This window comes from Canis aureus, chromosome 6 (genome assembly GCF_053574225.1).
Source record: "Canis aureus isolate CA01 chromosome 6, VMU_Caureus_v.1.0, whole genome shotgun sequence".
Lineage (NCBI taxonomy): Eukaryota > Metazoa > Chordata > Mammalia > Carnivora > Canidae > Canis > Canis aureus.
In genome coordinates this window covers 51794610-51811850 of record NC_135616.1, presented here as the reverse complement: position 1 = coordinate 51811850, position 17241 = coordinate 51794610, and the positions used below count along the sequence as shown (strand labels likewise).

General features: G+C 33.7%; 1 protein-coding gene across 7 annotated transcripts in view; it reads left to right on the top strand.

Moving 5' to 3' along the window:
• Positions 1-17241, top strand: part of NME7 (NME/NM23 family member 7) — a 262104-nt gene that overhangs the window by 114890 nt on the left and 129973 nt on the right. For all 7 annotated transcript variants that reach the window (XR_013381904.1, XR_013381906.1, XR_013381905.1 and 4 more), the window contains exon 8: positions 15710-15774. Coding sequence is in view for 2 of the 7 variants with exons in the window: in XM_077901583.1 (XP_077757709.1) it covers positions 15710-15774 (65 nt within the window). In the remaining 5 variants the exon portion in view is untranslated. The remainder of the gene's footprint in view (positions 1-15709; positions 15775-17241) is intronic.

Genomic DNA, 17241 nt, shown 5'->3' with positions numbered 1-17241 from the left:
ACAGAATAGAGAACCCAGAAATGGGCCCTCAACTCTATGGAGAACTAATCTTCGAGAGAACAGGAAAGAATATCCAATGGAAAAAAAGTCTCTTCAATAAATAGTGATGGGAAAATTAGACTGCTACATGCAGAAGAATGAAACTGGACCATTCTATTTTACCATACAGAAAAATAAACTCAAAATGGATGAAAAATCTAAATGTGAGACAGGAATCCATCAAAATCCTAGAGGAGAACACAGGCGACAACGTTTTTGAACTTGCCCATAGCAATTTCTTGCTAGACATGTCTATAAAGACAAAGGAAACAAAAGCAATAATGAATTGTTGGGATTTCATCAAGATAAAAAGCTTTTGCACAGCAAAGGAAACAGTCAAAAAAACTCAAAGCCAACCTACAGAATGGGAGAAAATATTTGCAAATGAATATCAAATAAAGGGCTAGATTCCAAGATCTATAAAAAACTTATCCAACTCAACACTCAAAAACTAAACAATCCAGTCAAAAAATGGGCAGAAGACATGAACAGACATTTCTCTGAAAAAGACCTACTCATGACCAACCAGCACATGAAAAAATACTCCACATCACTTGTCATCAGGGAAATACAAATCAAAACCACAATGAGATACCACTTCACCAGTGAGAATGGCTAAACTTAAGAAGACAGGAAACAGCAAATGGAGAGGATGTGGAGAAAGGAGAACCCTCTTGCACTGTTGGTGGGAATGCAAGCTGGTACAGCCACTTTGGAAAACTGTGTGGAGGTTCCTCAAGAAGTTCAAAATAGAGCTACCCTATGACTGAGCAATTGAGCTACTGGGTATGTACCCCAAAGATATAGATGTAGTGAAATGACGGGACACTTGCACCCCAATATTCATAGCAGCGATGTCCTCAATAGCCAAACTGTGGAAGGAGCCGTGATGTCCTTTGACATCAGAAAGGATGAATACCTGCAATTTACATCGACAGGATGTAACTGGAGGGTATTATGCTGACTGAAAAACCCAATCAGAGAAAATACAGTTATCATATGGTTTCACTCATATGTGTAATATAATAAATAATGAAAAGGACCATAAGGGAAGGGGGGGAAACTGAGTGGGGGAAAAACTAGAGAGGAAGACAAACCATGAGAGACTCCTAACTCTGGGAAACAAAGGGTTACAGAAGGGGAGGGGGGGGGAATAGGGTAACTGGGTTACCTCAGAGACCAGAGGCTTTAAGGAGGGCACATGATTTGATGAGCACTGAGTATTATACTATATGTTGGCGAATTGAATTTAAATTAAAAAAATGTTACATTCATTTCTGTCTCCTACTAGCTATTGTTCTAGGGCATGTTTTTCCCTTGAGTATAGATGAAAATGAAGATGTAAAAATCTATACATTTTATAGATGTAAAAATCTATAAAATGAAGAAAATAGTATTTGACTCATAGGACTGTTCTGAAAATTACATGAAATAATTTGAATACCACATAAATACATAGAAGAAAGATTAACTGTCCTCTCCCAAATTTGTGTTATCCTTCCACAGTAGAGACTTGTTTCTGATAAGTGACTGTCCTGTCAGACTATATTGTCTTAACTTTCCTTGTCTAGTCATGTCGCTTGGTTTGTTGACTATTGAATTGCTTTTACATCTTTGTCCAAAATCATTTTTGAGTGGATCCACTTCTGGGTTTTCAGTTCTCTTTCATTGATCTATATGTCTGTTGCTTTGCCAGTCCTACATAGTCTTGATTACTATAGCTATACAGTAGTTATAAAATTGAATGGATTGATTTCTTTGACCTTTTTCTTGGAATTGTTTTAGTGATTTTAATTCCTTTACTTTTTCATATAATTTTATAATCTTATCTGTATCTAAAAAAATACCTTAGTGGAATTTTTATAGGAATTGCACTAAATCAATCAATTGGGGAGAATTGACATCATTACTATGTTAAGTCTTCTAAATCATGGGTACTATATGACTTCATTTATTTAGGTCTTAATCCAGCATCTTGTAGTTTTCATAACAAGTCCTATGCATATTTTGTTAGATTTATGTCTATTTTTTCTTGAGTGATTATAAATGAAACTGTAGTTTCAATTTCAATGTCCACATATTTGTTGCTAGTATGTAGATACACAGTTGATTTTTGTGTGTTTATCTTGTATCCTACAATCTTGGTGAAATAAATATTAGTTTTTTTTTTAAAGATTATTTATTTATTCATGAGAGAGAGAGAGAGAGAGAGAGAGAGGCAGGCAGAGACACAGGCAGAGGAAGAAGCAGGCTCCATTCAGAGAGCCTGATGTGGGACTCAATCCCAGGTCTCCAGGATCACACCCTGAGCTGAAGGCAGTGCTAAACTGCTGATCCACCTGGGCTGCCCCTTAATATTAGTTTTAGAGTATTTTTTGTAGTATTTTGGATTATCCTCATAGATAATGTTATATATAAATAGGGACAGTTATGTCTCTTTCTACTGGCTTGAACAATTCTGACACTAAATTGAATAAGAACAATGGGAATAGGCATTCTTGTCCTTTATCATTAGGCATAATGTTAGCTTTAGTGTTTTTATAGATGCTCTTTATGAAATTCAGCAAGTTCTATTCCTATTTTTCCCTTCTATTCCTATTTTTTTCTGAGATTTGGATCTTGAATGGGTGTTGAGTTTTTTTAAAAAAAAACTTTTTCTGCATCAGTTGGTATGGTCTTGTGATTTTTCTTCTTTAAGGCTGATAATATAGCAGATTGCATTGATTAATTTTTTTGAACAATGAACCAGGTTTGCATTCCTGAAATAATGATGTATATGGTCCTTTATGTATATTCTGAATTCGATTTTGTTAAGGAGTTTTTGCAACTATATTCATGAGGGTTTTGGTATTAGTAACTTTTTTTATACTCTGCTCTTGGTATTAGGGTAATACTATTTTCATAAAATGAGTAGGAATTATCCTATTTATGTAGGTTTATATTGTACTTTTTCAACCTACTATTGTAGTTTGATTTTTTTCTGTGCAATTAAATAATCTTTGAAAATATAATTTTAAAGTCTGAATGATAGTTGTAGGAATGTATTCCTCTTTACCTTTTCCTTGCTTTATTATTTAGAAATTTAAAAATATTATTATTAATACTTCTCTGATTAGTTTTTTCCTGTGTAAATCCTTGTGGATCTCTTATTTATCCTTAAAATAATTTCAAGAGATGCAATTCTTATATCAAATGGTAAAATTTTGAAGTTTTTGATAAACCCCAATTTATTTTCTAGGAAGAGGATATCAAGTAGTTCCATATTGGTGTATATATGAGAGTACCTGCTTCATTATATTCTAACTTTTAAATGTAATTATTATTTGATTTGGTATGATTTCTTCTGATTTTTTTTCTTGGACATTTATTCTTGTGTCAGTCAACACTATTCCAGTTATTCTTTAGGAGAGTTTGTGTAAATTCCCAAGATTTTGAATTTTTTGGTTGTTAACTTTTCTGGGAATTTTCTCATTTTATTATATGTTAGTGAAATAAAATGGCCCATATAATTTTTATTTATTATAGTTATATTGGTGGAATGTTCAGAATATGCTTAATTTTTATAAAAATCTGCTTGTATTTGTAATAATTTTTATTGAGTCTACAAAAGTTTGAGGATGATATATGGTTTCTAATTACCTCTCCTTTACTCCTAATATTATTTTTCTTTATAAATGACATGTCATATATTCTGTGTATATAGATTTGTGATATTCTTGTTTTACTTTTTAAAATATACTAAGATATTTTTCCCCTGACTTCTGTTTTGTTCATTGTTAATATTGCTACCCCTTTGGCAATTTTGATTTTGTTCACTGTATCATCGTTCTTTAAAATTTCACCTTTAATTCATTTGACTTTCTGTGTCATATCAATGGAACATAGTTGGACTTTAGCATTTCACTCAAACTGAGACTTACTTATTAGTCCTTTTTTAAATTCTTTTTTTTTAAGATTTTATTTATTCATTCATGAGAGACACAGAGACAGAGACATAGGCAGAGAGAGAAGCAGGCTCCCTGCAGGGAGCCTATGCGGATTTGATTATGGGTCTCCGGTATCACGCCCTGGGCTGAAGGCAGATGCTCAACTGCTGAGCCATCCAGGTCTCCCTGAGACTGTCTTTAAATGGGAATTGATAAGCTGGTTTATCTTACATTTGCCATCTTGTTTTATGATTTTGATTTATTTGTAATACTATATCTGTTAAATCAGTTTTTATCTTGCTGCTGTTCCCCTTGTTTGGATTTTTATTTATTTATTTTAAAAAGCATTTTATTTATTTATTCATGAGAGACAGAGAGAGGAAGACATAGCCAGAGGGAGAAGCAGGCTCCATGCAAAGACCCCAATGTAGGACTAGAGCCCACGTGGGACTCGATCCCAGGTCTCCAGGATCACGCCCAGGGCTGAAGGCGGCACTAAACCGCTGAGCCACCTGGGATTTTTAATATGGATTAAAAATAGGATTTTTGGTAGGCAAACTTTCTGTTTCAAATTCTGCTTAAAGTTTTAAATATTCTTTATGAGCCTATAGAAATTGTTTTACTGAAGCATGTACCCATATGCTGATACAGGACTCTAGCTCTCTACAAAGTTCACTGCAAATATTTTTAGGAGTTCCCAGTGGAAGAGAGAGATAGGCCTTGCTTTGTCAGCTGCTATGTGTGGCCTCCTTCTTCTTTCTTTTCTTGCTCTGATCTACTCCTAGTATGAATCACTGTGTTTGCCAGGTACTGCTAGTTTCAACAGTAGTGGCTTTTCTTCTCTTGAGGATTAGTGGGTCTTCCGGTCTCTGTTGCACCTGCAGCTGGTGTTGCTGTAACTCTGGTTCCCTATATCTCATCCATCAGTGCAGACATACCATTAGGCGTAGTGACCTGGACACTAGCATCAGCCTCCTGGAGATGTCTTGGCAGCACAATGTTCTCTTGTGAAGTGGGAGGTATAAAATGCTTGCATTTTAACAGAATTGGTAAAATTAGATTCATGCTAATTCTATAAGCCAAGCAATGTATTCAGCTGAATTTACATTAATTCAGTTGTGACTATTATTATCTATGACTGCTTGCATTACCTAATGGTACTATTGTGTGCCACTGGCTATTCTAAGACATGTTTAAACCTCGAAACAATCCTATGAGGGAGGAACTACATTTTATACAAGTGAGGAAAGAAACTGAGACCATATAGAGGTTAAATTGAGATAGGCCAAGGAGAGAGCTTTTCAAACTGGATTAGTTGCCAAGACATAAACATTTATGGCCTGGAGAGTAAATTGATACTTAGCCTCTGGCCAAATATCTCATGTGTAATTGTTGATAATCTTTCTCTTCTGTGCCATATTGTGGGAGGTTTTATCCCTCCTTGGCAACTGTAAGGAGAAAGAGAATAACTCATTTTTAACTCTGGGCTGTTTTGAGCAGTATTATCCTAATTCAGCTCTTAAGGGCTGCCTTTTTAAGTGCTCTTCCTTATAGAGATGATAATAGGTTAACAGAACTAAATCAAGACAAATCTGCTAACATTGATTAGTTGACCCTGATCAGATACCAAGTCAGACAGAGAAACAATAGAGTCCCCAAAATAAATACAACCTATGCATTTATTTAAAACTGAATAAAAATTCCATCTTTGTTTATACTTTAGATTCAAGATGGGTTTTCATAGTAATTCTTGGGAGAAACTTGTCACAGTTCCCAAGACTGTCATAATATTACTGCTTCCATACCCAAATAGGTCTTGGTCATTGTGTTAGTACCTCATTATATCTGTACCTCATTATACCTGCTTTGATAACCTGGGATACATTATCTGGCACCTGTACATCCATCCTGAATCATATAAGCCTGCTTCCAGTTTGTTTTCTTCCAAGTGGTACCCACTATGTCATATGATTCAATGGAAAAATTTAGTGTGAAAATTTTAGCTGTGCCTTTTCGCTTATTGATGCCAATTGGTGTTAAAAGTGTCTTTTTATTTTATTTTATTTTATTTTATTTTATTTTATTTTATTTTATTTTATTTATTTTATTATTTTATTTTATTTTTTTATTTTATTTATTTTATTTTATTTTATTTTATTTTATTTTATTTTATTTATTTTATTTATTTTATTTTATTTTATTTTTAATTTAAAAAAGTGCCTGTTCTGTTCGATTGCCTTGCATTTTTATTTCCCTACTCGGTACAAGCCAGATTTATTTATTTATTTATTTATTTAAGTTAATTGTCATTTATTCCTACTGTGTTTACTTAGGTAGGTACAAACCAATTTTAATTTAAATGATTAAGTCTACTATTTTTTAAAATAATATTTTATCAGTTTCTTCTCTTATACTCTTTGACCATGATCATTTTATGAGCTTTTTGGACAGAGGGATTAGGATCATTTTCTAATCCCACTTATGATCATTTGGCCATGCCTAGGATTTTTGTCAGGATATTTGTTGCAACCTATAAATCCTCCTTTATCACACATTGGAATATCACACCCCCCCCCTTTTTTTTTTTTTTTTTACTGTTTCTTCTTTTTCTACCTCCTATTACAACCTTTCTTTCTCAGGCTGCAATATATCCTCTCTTATGTAAGTAAGGTGGTCTGATAAGGACACTTAGGTTATCACAGCTGGTAGAAACCCAGCTCGAATCCCCTAATTCTATCTCATTTAACTGTTCTGCTGGAAGAAGGGCAGAAACCACACTGAGCTTAGGGAGAACTCTAAACAGAGACTTGGTCAGCATCTCTTTCTGTATTTTATTTTTGTTTCTCTTTACTGTCAGCTTCAAATTCTTAGATAAGCTTTGCCTAGTACCTTGGGAGAGAGGGACCCTTGCCAGCAGTGCAGGGCTTGCTTATTTATGAACATAGTGAAGAGTGCTTTTTTCCCCAGTTCTAGCTTAAAAAAAAAAAAAAAGTCCCAAGGAAGAACTCTGATTGGCTTTTGCTAATGATAGGCCCATCCCTAGGTGAAATACTCTGGCCTTAGCAGAGTGCTAATAGGTCTGCTGCCTCTTCTTGACTACTTATTGAGACCATGGTCATAGACTAGTATAGGAAGATGGCAGGCAGCTCCCTTTTCAATCAAATGACTGGTGCTATTAGTTTTTCTCTAAAAGAGGTCGGGGGGGGGGGGGGGCTCCTAATTCCAGGAGAAGAATTTTTAGAAAGACAAAGCAAGAGATGTCTAATATTGATGATTGGATACAGTATGGCCATTTATATAGAGGCTTTTGAACAGTCCAAGTGGAAGGTATAGCAATATGAACGAAGGCATTGGGAGTAGAGATGGAGAGGTGATTTGACATTCAAAAAATTTACCAGCAGTCATGGTGTTATAAGCAAACCATTAAAAAACAAATTAGCTATGCAAACACCAGCCAAATAAAAAAAGCAGTCTGCTTTGTTTGACCCTTTTGAACTTGTTTGCTTCATATCATGTAATTTTACTTTTTTTTTTGCTACTTCATTTACATAGTTATTGTTATTTGTTCAGCCATCTGAACATTTTCTATCTAGAACAAAGTAAAGGACATATGGTTATTGACAGTTTGTTGTTTCAAGCTGTTAAACACAGAACAAGTTTCTTAAATGCCTCTCTTTCCTGCCTCCACACATAACCAACTGAATATAAAAAAAGCAATATCTTTGACTCATGTCTGACTGTTCTTGGCAGAATGGCAATGTTACTTGAACCATACTTTTTATTGGTTTATCTGTAAATAGAATTATTCTGTTCAAGTGGTATTTTTCATGAGACATGGTTTAATGTAATTATAGATTTACAATAGATATAGATTGTCAATTTCTCTTCATATTGGTTAATAGATGGGGCTTAATACTGCTGTATTTAGATCAAGATTCTTATGTAATCATGTAAAGCATTTTCTTTATTATAACAAATAAGACCTTTTGAGGTACCCATGAGAACAGATCTATTTTCACAAAAATAATCAGTTTACTTAGCTTTTAAAATGTGGTGATGTTTGCAATAATGGTGTAAAACCAATGGAAATTAAAGCTACTAGTGCTTAACAAAATGAAGATGGTGGTAGCAAACTGTACTATGTACTAGTAGTCACTGCATTTTTAACTATCATGTGCTTGAAGGGGAAAAAAAAGCCACTTTCACTTAACAATATCATTGATGAAACAGTGAAAAATTATTACTTTTATTCTTCACCTGCAAGTATATGTCTTTTTAATATTCTGTGTGAAGAAATGGGAAGTATATATAAAATACTTTTGCTCCATACTGAAATATAATGCAATCCTTAGGAAAAGCACTTGTATAGTTTGAATTGTGAGCTTAACTAGATGGTTTTTCATGGAATATCATTTTTACTTGGAAGAATAACAGACAAACTATAGTTATTCAGACTTGGGTATTTGGTATGAATTTTTCTTAAAATTAAGTAGGTCTGTTATTTGAAATGACAACTGACAAAAGTTGTTGCCAAAGATAAAATTCCAAAGAAGATAAAATGACAAATGAAAATCATAGTTAGGATCTTGCAAATTGTATTTACCACCTTAAGCCTGACAGTTTCCTAATAACTTACAGATTATTCTGATGAAATTGGTGATGTTAACAAATGTGATTTTTTTTTCCTGATGTACTGTAATGAAATGAGTCAGCATTTGGAAGATCTGCATAACTCATGAACTAATAGTTTCCAGATGATCAATGTATGATATTACAAAATCATGCATGGGTAAAAGATTCTTTGAAAGTATACAATAGACCAGTGGATTTTAATGTAACAGGGTAAAAAAAAAGTTCATCGGTACAACTTTGAAATTTTATGTTGCAGTGGCTTTTAAGAAAATATCATTTGTCAAATAAAGAAGAATGTATACATTTATATTAAAAACTATTAAAACACTTCACTGTTTTATAACTAAATATACTTTAACCAAAACAACATATAGCAGCAGATTGAAAACTGACAGATGTAAGAATGCAGCTGCTTTCTATTAAGCTAGACATTAAGGATATTTTTGAAAATATCAAACAGTGCCACTCATTAATTTTTTTTGGAAAACATAGTCATTTTTCTCACAAAATGTTTTTTATATCACTATGTAAAGGATTTTTGTTATATTTAATAAATATTTAAGAATTTTCTTAATTTTGTTCTTAAATTTGTTAATTTATAATATAATAAATATTAATAGATATAACCTATATAAATACAAGCTTTTTAGAGTCTTTAATAATTTCCAAAAGCTAAAGGGTCCATGAGACCAAAAATTGTGAGAACTTCTGGCCTATTGAATGAAACCCAAACCTCTAAATATGTCTATAAGTCCTTCTGTCACATGGCTTCCACCACTCCGCTGCCTTCTCTCCTGTCTGATTTCCCCTCCACCAGAACCGTGCCTGCTTTACATCTCCATACCTTTGCTCAGTTCTCTTTTTGCATGGACATCCATCTTCCTCCAGCTCTCTGTCTAAAGTACTGTTTTCCAAATGCCTCTTAGGACATTTATGTTCTTAGGACTTTATAAATTCTCCTTTATCTGAAATTAATGTAACCACTTCAGCTTTCTTATGCCTATTGTTTGCATGGTCTCTCTTTCCATCACTTATTTTCAACTTACCTATGTCTGTGCATTTAAAGTTGGTTTTATGTTGAGAACATAGAATTGGATCTTATTTTGTTAATTCATCTAAAATCTCTGCTTTATGTGGGAATTTTTAGTTCACTAACATTTATTGTAATTATGGTATGATTGGTTTTAGGTTTCCTATTTTATCATTTGTTTTCAATTCTCCCCCCTCTTTTTGATCTTTATCCATTCTTCCTTTGGATTGATATTTCTAAGAATTCTATATTTATTTATTCATTGACCTTTTAGGTATATATCTTCTTTCTTTTCTTTCTTTCTTTCTTTCTTTCTTTCTTTCTTTCTTTCTCTTTCTTTCTCTTTCTTTGATTATGGAAGGACTTTGGTTCTCAAATTTCAGTGTCTAACAATCACAGAGGGTCTATTAAAACGATTATTTCTGTTTTTTACCCATTGAGATTCTAATTCATTGGGTCTAGTGTTGGTCCTGAGAATTTGTATTTCTAACAAGTTCCTGGGTAATGTTGATGCTGCTTATTTGAGGACTATTTTTAGAAAGTCACTCTTGTAAGGATTAAAGTATACATCCTTAATTTTCAGTCTATTTAAAATGTATTGGTATTGTACTGCTTCACATAAAATGTGGAAATTTTTCAGTTGCAAAAGTCCATTTTCTCCCTCTGTCTGTTTTTTTGTTATATTTCTGGTATATATTGCATTCACATACTTTTTAAGCCCCACAGTACAATGTTAAAATGTTTGCATATGTATTTTAGAGAAATCAAGAGGAAAAATAGTCTCTTGTATTTACTCACATATTTGCCTCTAATTATGTTCATCATTTGTCCTGAAGATTCTATTTTTTTAAACATTTTATTTATTTGACAGAGAGAGAACAAGAGCATGAGCAGAGGGAGTGGCACGTAGAGGGGGAGGAAGAAGCAGGCTCTCCGCTGAGCAGGGAGACCAATGTGAGGCTTAATACCAGGACCCTGGGATCATGACCTGAGCCAAAGGCAGATGCTTAACTGACTGAGCACCCCCAGGTGCTCCTGAAGATCCTATTTTTAATCTTGTTTCATTTGCCTTCAACTAAAATAACTTCCATTAATGTTTCTTGAAGTAGGAGTTTGGTGAAAACAAATTTTTCTCTGTCTTTATTTTATCATGATTGAAGTACTGGGCATAGAATTTCAAGTTGACAGTTTGTTTTCCTTTTAGCACATTAAAAATGTTCAACTGTCCTCTGGCCTCCCTTTTTCTTATGAGAAGTAAGCAGTCATTAAAATTCTTATTTCCTCTATACAATGAATCATTTTCTCTAGCTCTCTCAAGAGTTTATTTTTAATTATCAGCAGCTGGACAATGATATGCCTGGTTGTTTTCTTTATTTAAAAAAATCTGCCTGAGATTGGTAAAAAGTATAAATTTAAATTCAGTAGGTCAACAAATTTAGAAAAATTCAGGCTTTTTATCTTTAAATATTTTCTGTTTTATTTTAGGCTCCAATTACATATATATTAGGCTTTTTTGTATAAAAAAGCTTTTTGTTTCATCCTGCTACTCTGTTTATTATTTTCCAAAAATTGTCTGTCCTTTCTCAAATGGGATAATTTCTGTTGATCTCTCTCCAAATTGACTCAGTCTACATTAAAATTTATTCTGCTCTTAAGTCTCTACCTGTGAGTTTTGTAGTTCAGATGTATTTTTCATTTTTAGTTTTTGATTCTTTTGTATTCTTAATCCCTGTTGAGATTTCCTATCTTTTCATGTATTTTGAGTGCATTTTCCTTTATTCATTAAGCAGTTACAATGATTACTTTAAAATCTTTGTTTTCTTATTATAACATCTGGGATGACAGATTAGTCTTCATTGATTCTCTTTAGTCTTGGCAATAGGTCATGTTTTTCTGTGTCCTCCTATGTCAAAGAATTTTGTATTGTCTCCTGAATATTGTGAATGATATATTATAAAATTCTAGATGTTGCCATTTTCTTCAAAGATGTATTGATATTTTAAATGCAACCAGTATACTTGCTGAATGGATCAGGTAATTTCTGTTTCCACTTTGGTAGGTGGTAACTCAAACTCCATTCAGTTCTTTTAATTTTAGCTGGGCTTCTTGGAGTCTACTCCATGCATGAATGCTTCAGGTTTCCAAAGATGTGAGCAATGTTTATACATAGAAGACAGGCGTTCCTCTCTGGCTTTTTTTCCCTGAGACTATTTGTTTACTCACTTTCCAGTGGCAATGGTTGCCCAAGCCTTGTCTTCTAGTTCTTTAAGTTTGCTAATTCTGTAGGCTTTCAGTTAGAGTTTTAGTGTTGACTGTGGCTTTCCCTCAAGCTGACCACTGCAGAAACAGGGAACCCACTCAGTGCCTTCAGGTGGTTGTGTTTTTATGTTTTCTTCTGGAGTTTATAGTTATTATCTGAGGGAAGATTATTCCAATAGGAGCTACTCAGCCATAGCAGAAATACAACTCTCCTTTTTTCCCCTTTCTATATTTAAAAAGGCTACCTTGATCATGAGAAGAAAATAGCACCAATGTGTTTTTCTAATTAATTGGGTTTTTCTTTTACATTTAACTTAAATTCATTTTGGATTACTGTTTGTATATGGCCTGAAGTATGAACTTTTTTTTCACAAATCATTAAGCCAACATTTTTAAATAATCCTTTTCTCTCTAACTTTAATTACCCTTATGAAATTTACCAGTATTTTCAAATTGTGCTCTAAAGAGCCTTAGAGTTCCTTGGGTTTGCATCAAGCAGAGCTCTGATTGCATGTCTCTGGTTGTTTCTTAATTCAGTAAACAATATTTGTTAAACACCTACTACATGCCAGAACTATGCTAGGTACTGGAGATAGAATGAGAACTAAAATGATCATGGTCCTTGCCTTAGGGAGTTATATTGTCCAGTGACTTTTACATATCTGGCTTCACATATGCATTTCTTTTTCTTATTAAACTTGTAGAAAGAGAGTGAGATTTGAAGATATACTACTTTATGATTTCAGGCTAGTTATCTATCATCCAAAATTTAATGTTTTCATCTTTATAGTGGAATTATAGCTTCTGCTTAAGAATATTGCTTTAAGAATTAAATGGTATAAATTCATATTAAAAAGAGTTCAGTCCTCAGTAATTGTTAATTTACTTTTTTCTTTCCTAACTAATACTTTTCCTGTTGACTAAAGACTTGGAATTTTGATTAACATTCTCATATCCATTATCATATGAATCTTTGGTACAGATTTTTAGTGGGTTATCTAACTTCTTTTTCCTAACACTCTGTTGCTACAACTTTCTCAATTGTGTTTAATGTCAACATACCATCCTGCTTATGCTGAAGGCTTTATCTGCACTCCTAGGGTCCTTAATCTCCTTTAATTCTTGATTATCCCTCTGTTCTAAGAATTTTCCTGTTTGATATGTCGATAACTACTGTAATATTTTTCTTCTTTATTTTCCTGCATATCTCTCTTTACATATCATTCTTTAGTCATTTTCATTTTTAAATTTCCAAACCTTAGATATTTTCTCAAAACTCTTTCCTTCCAGGTTTTGTTTTATTTTGGGTTGTTTTGTTTTGTTTTTGTTTGGCTTGGTTTGGTTTTTGTTTTGTTTTGCTTTTCCTTTCCTTTTTGTCAAAACAAGCAGTCCTCTGTTCTTATTTCAGCTCTAACCTGTCTACATGCCTCATTATAGCCTTCTACCTGTCTAGCTATTGGAATGCAATTGCTTATCACCTATTTCGTGTTAGGGAGTTTATTCACTCATTCATTTTTTAGAAGAGAGAAGTACTTAAGTTTTTGAGAACATTTTTTCTCAAAGTATTTTTTGAGAAGTATTTTTTGAGAAATACATCATTTTTTGAGAACAGAGTAATACTCTCTTCTCAAATACTGGTCCATATTCTGTTCTAAAGTTCTGTTTCATGTTCAAAATAATTCAGTGTCTTTTTCCTTAATTGTTGGTTCATAATCTCCTTGGAAGCTTTCTGAGTGTAATCTGAAACTGGCCCCTGAACCCAAAGGGCAGGGAGAGATGGAAGAAACAGGAAGGCCATTCCAGGTTGGTAGGTAACAGTTTTAACAAGCAAGGTAACTTGCATACAAGGCTTGTCTTGGGCAGCAAGGCAAGTGGATCCCCACACCCACCTGCCAAATATTAAAAGTTTCCATAGAGGTCTTAACTGGGTTCAGTCACACATACTGTGCAGTACCACTCATCAGTATCTCAAGACCACATCCTTGGAGCAGCATCTGAGAACGAGAAAGGCAAACAGAACCCACATTCCAAGGACAGGGAAGGTGGGGGGGAGCCCTCAAATGTCTGGGTTTGGCTCACCAGTCCACTGGCAGTCATGCATGCCATCTTGGTGACCTTCCCCAAGACATTAATCCATTTGCTTTTATTGCTTGTTTTCTTCTTAAAGATGCTCTCTTTCAGTCACTTGGACTAAAAACCTGGTCCCTTCACCTTCACACTCTGTGTTCAGTTTAATCTTGTTGGTTCTTGTTTGAAACGTCTAATGTTCATTACTTCTTTCTCTCATGCTGTCATCCAAGTCCAATGAGTCTACTACAAGATTTCAAAAGCCTTTGTGATTCTTTTATTCTTTTTGTTCAGACCAGCTTGCCTGTCATTATTATACCAATAATCTTCCTATCTTCCTAAAACACTATTTTGTCATGTGTTCTCCTGCTCAGTGTTTTCAGAGGCTCTCCATTTTTTTTGGCAGGGTTTCCTTTGGAGGAAAAATATTCTGATGGACCCCTAGTGTTGACGGGAATTATTGCAATTATAATGCAACTTAAATGTGTCCAAATATAAAACTCAATATAAACCTTTGCACATTTAACCATATAACTAAAGCAATTTACAAATTCATTACAGAAAAAACCATAAAGTGAATAAAATTTAAGTTAACATGGATAGGATAAAGGATGTTTGACAAAACTCAATCACCAAGTACTGTATCGATATGGTGCAGATTGCTCTGAGATGGCATGGGCCTGTTCTACTCTTTAGACTTTCTGAGAAGCCTTTGTTTCTACAGCATGCTCTGGTATCATTTGGCCTTCACTTGGTACAAATATATCATTTGAGAAATAGGTCTATCATTGTCTTTTATCTTTCCCATCCCTCAACCTGCTACAATTATAACAGCACTACCTGGCTGCAGTAAAATAATAAAAGTGCACTTTCAGGCACTGATACTCCTTGGTGATTTTGGGTTACAAGATTAGCATCCAGATCATTCAAACTATACGGGGAGTAGGGGTGTGTGTATGTGTGTGCATGTATGCACTTATGTGTGTGTGTGCGAGAGAGAGTGAGAAAGAATTGACTTGAAAAAAATAAGTCTTTTATACTAAACTAATGGAATCTCAAGATCAGGACCAGATTCCCAGTATCTACAGACCCTATTATAAAAAGCACTGATCTGTGAGATAAAGACTAAATTCCTCGTGTTGATATCCAAGGCCTTCATCAGTTTGGATTAAGTGTCTTTTCCTTTTCAGCTGTTTTTTTTTTCTTTTCTGACTTCTTACTGTCATGTGAACATGCTCACCTTTTCTCAGACCTGTGCCTTCTGTCCTTTTATACCTGTGTTCCCATATAATACCATGTATCTATAGGTTTTAAGTACCAATTCATGTTCTCATTCCCCCCTAAAGTTTCTGCCACCCCTTAAGTTATAATTTTATTTTTCTCCTTTGATGTCATCCTAGGAACTCCCATATCCAGTACCTTGGCATTTTATTTTTATTGTAATGGTAGCTTCAATTATTTGATTTGCATGTTTTCTACATTACTAGCCTTCAGAGGCTTTAAAGGCAAAATAGTATCTTAAAGGCTTTTTACATAATCTTCAGGATCATTGTTGATATTCCTAAAGCACTTACTAAATGAATTAAATGATTACTTGTGATGCTCGATATTAGAGATTTGGTTTCCCTTAGAAAACTACGTGATTCCTTCATATAGTTATAAGCAAAGTACTTTGGTGTAAAAAAATTGCATTTCTAAGAAACTAAAATGCCTTGGAAATTTTGTATTTTTGCCCCCATTTATTCTGTATTTTCAGGACTGCTAGGAAAGATCCTCATGGCTATCCGGGATGCAGGTTTTGAAATCTCAGCTATGCAGATGGTAGGTAGTTTGCAATAACTCATAATCTATTGAGAGATTTCTTTTTTAAATGTTTTACATTGAAGGACACTTGTGAACTTCACCATTAAAAATAAAAATTAAAAATAAAAAGATATAGTTACTGAACTTGATAACCTTATAATCAAAAAAATGTTTTTGAAATTATTTTATACATGTAATTTTTCACTGAGAGAACTGAAGTTCAAATAATATACCTAATTTAACTTTATAAAATAGATTTATACAATACCTGGGACTTTAATTGTAAAATATGTATAGACAAACAATGTACTTACAAACAAAAAGTAGAATTCAAAAAAAAAAAAAAAAGAATTCAGTTACGTAGTTAATCATGAGCTTTCTATCGTTTGGTGACTAAGAAGAGAATGGCAAAGGAGAATCACTTGAGATTTTTCCACTAACCAGGACCTTTCGCTGGTTTCTGGACTCTCCCTCAGAACCTTCTAATTAGAGTTAGCACCTTTCAGCCCTCTGTTGGCAGTCGCATCACTTGCCCTGCAAAGCCCACAACCCTTCAAAATTGCCCAGTAGACACACTTATAGGAAACCCATCACTGAGAAAACACAGAGCTGATACCTTTGTGCTGTACTTACCAGTGCACTTGACAAAAAATTGGGTACAAATTATTACAGGAATCAGATAACAATTTAGGCTTTACAATGTGCAAAGACCAGAAAGTTTATGCTATTTTGATAGTGAAATACTACTGACTTTGGAGATGAGATTTTTCTTACCAGTATAATTTATGTATTCTTTTCCTGAAAAGGAACTGCTTTTGATTTCTGCTAAGTTTTAGGATCATCCAAAATCAGAGATTAGGGCAATAACTGGGATTCTGACAATTTTATGTCCCTACTTGGTAGGAATGCCCAGAAACCAAAAAAAAAGGTCAGAAATATCAACTAGTTTGCAGAGTCATCAGACAAAACTTGGAGACTAATGAGAAACTTGACATTTGAAGAATCTTACTTAGGGTTATAAAGAAATTGTTAGCCAAAACACTCTGAAAATATTGGTTTGGTGATATATTCATAGGATTGTAGGACCTAAGACTGCTTTAAAAATGTGTGTTTTGTAGAAATTTTAGATTTAAACATTCATTGAATTCTTGGCCTGCCACCTAGCTAGCATAGTTGGCTAGAGTAGGTGCTCAGTGAAAACAATAATAATTAGGAAAAGGATTGATTGAACCTATGGGGGAGATATGATAGTTTAGTGGCAATCATAGTCATTGAGTTTTGGAGTCAGGAAGCTCTATTTCTAAATCGTGGTCAGCTTCCCTCTACACTCATGGGTCTGCCAGCCAGTAAGGACATTATTTGCCTCAATGGATTATTTTAAGAATTAAATGAAATAGTCTTACACAATGCCTTGTAGAATTTCCAGGGTAAATTATAAATACTTAATAAGTTGTATGTTCTATTATTTTGTTATATTAAAAATAC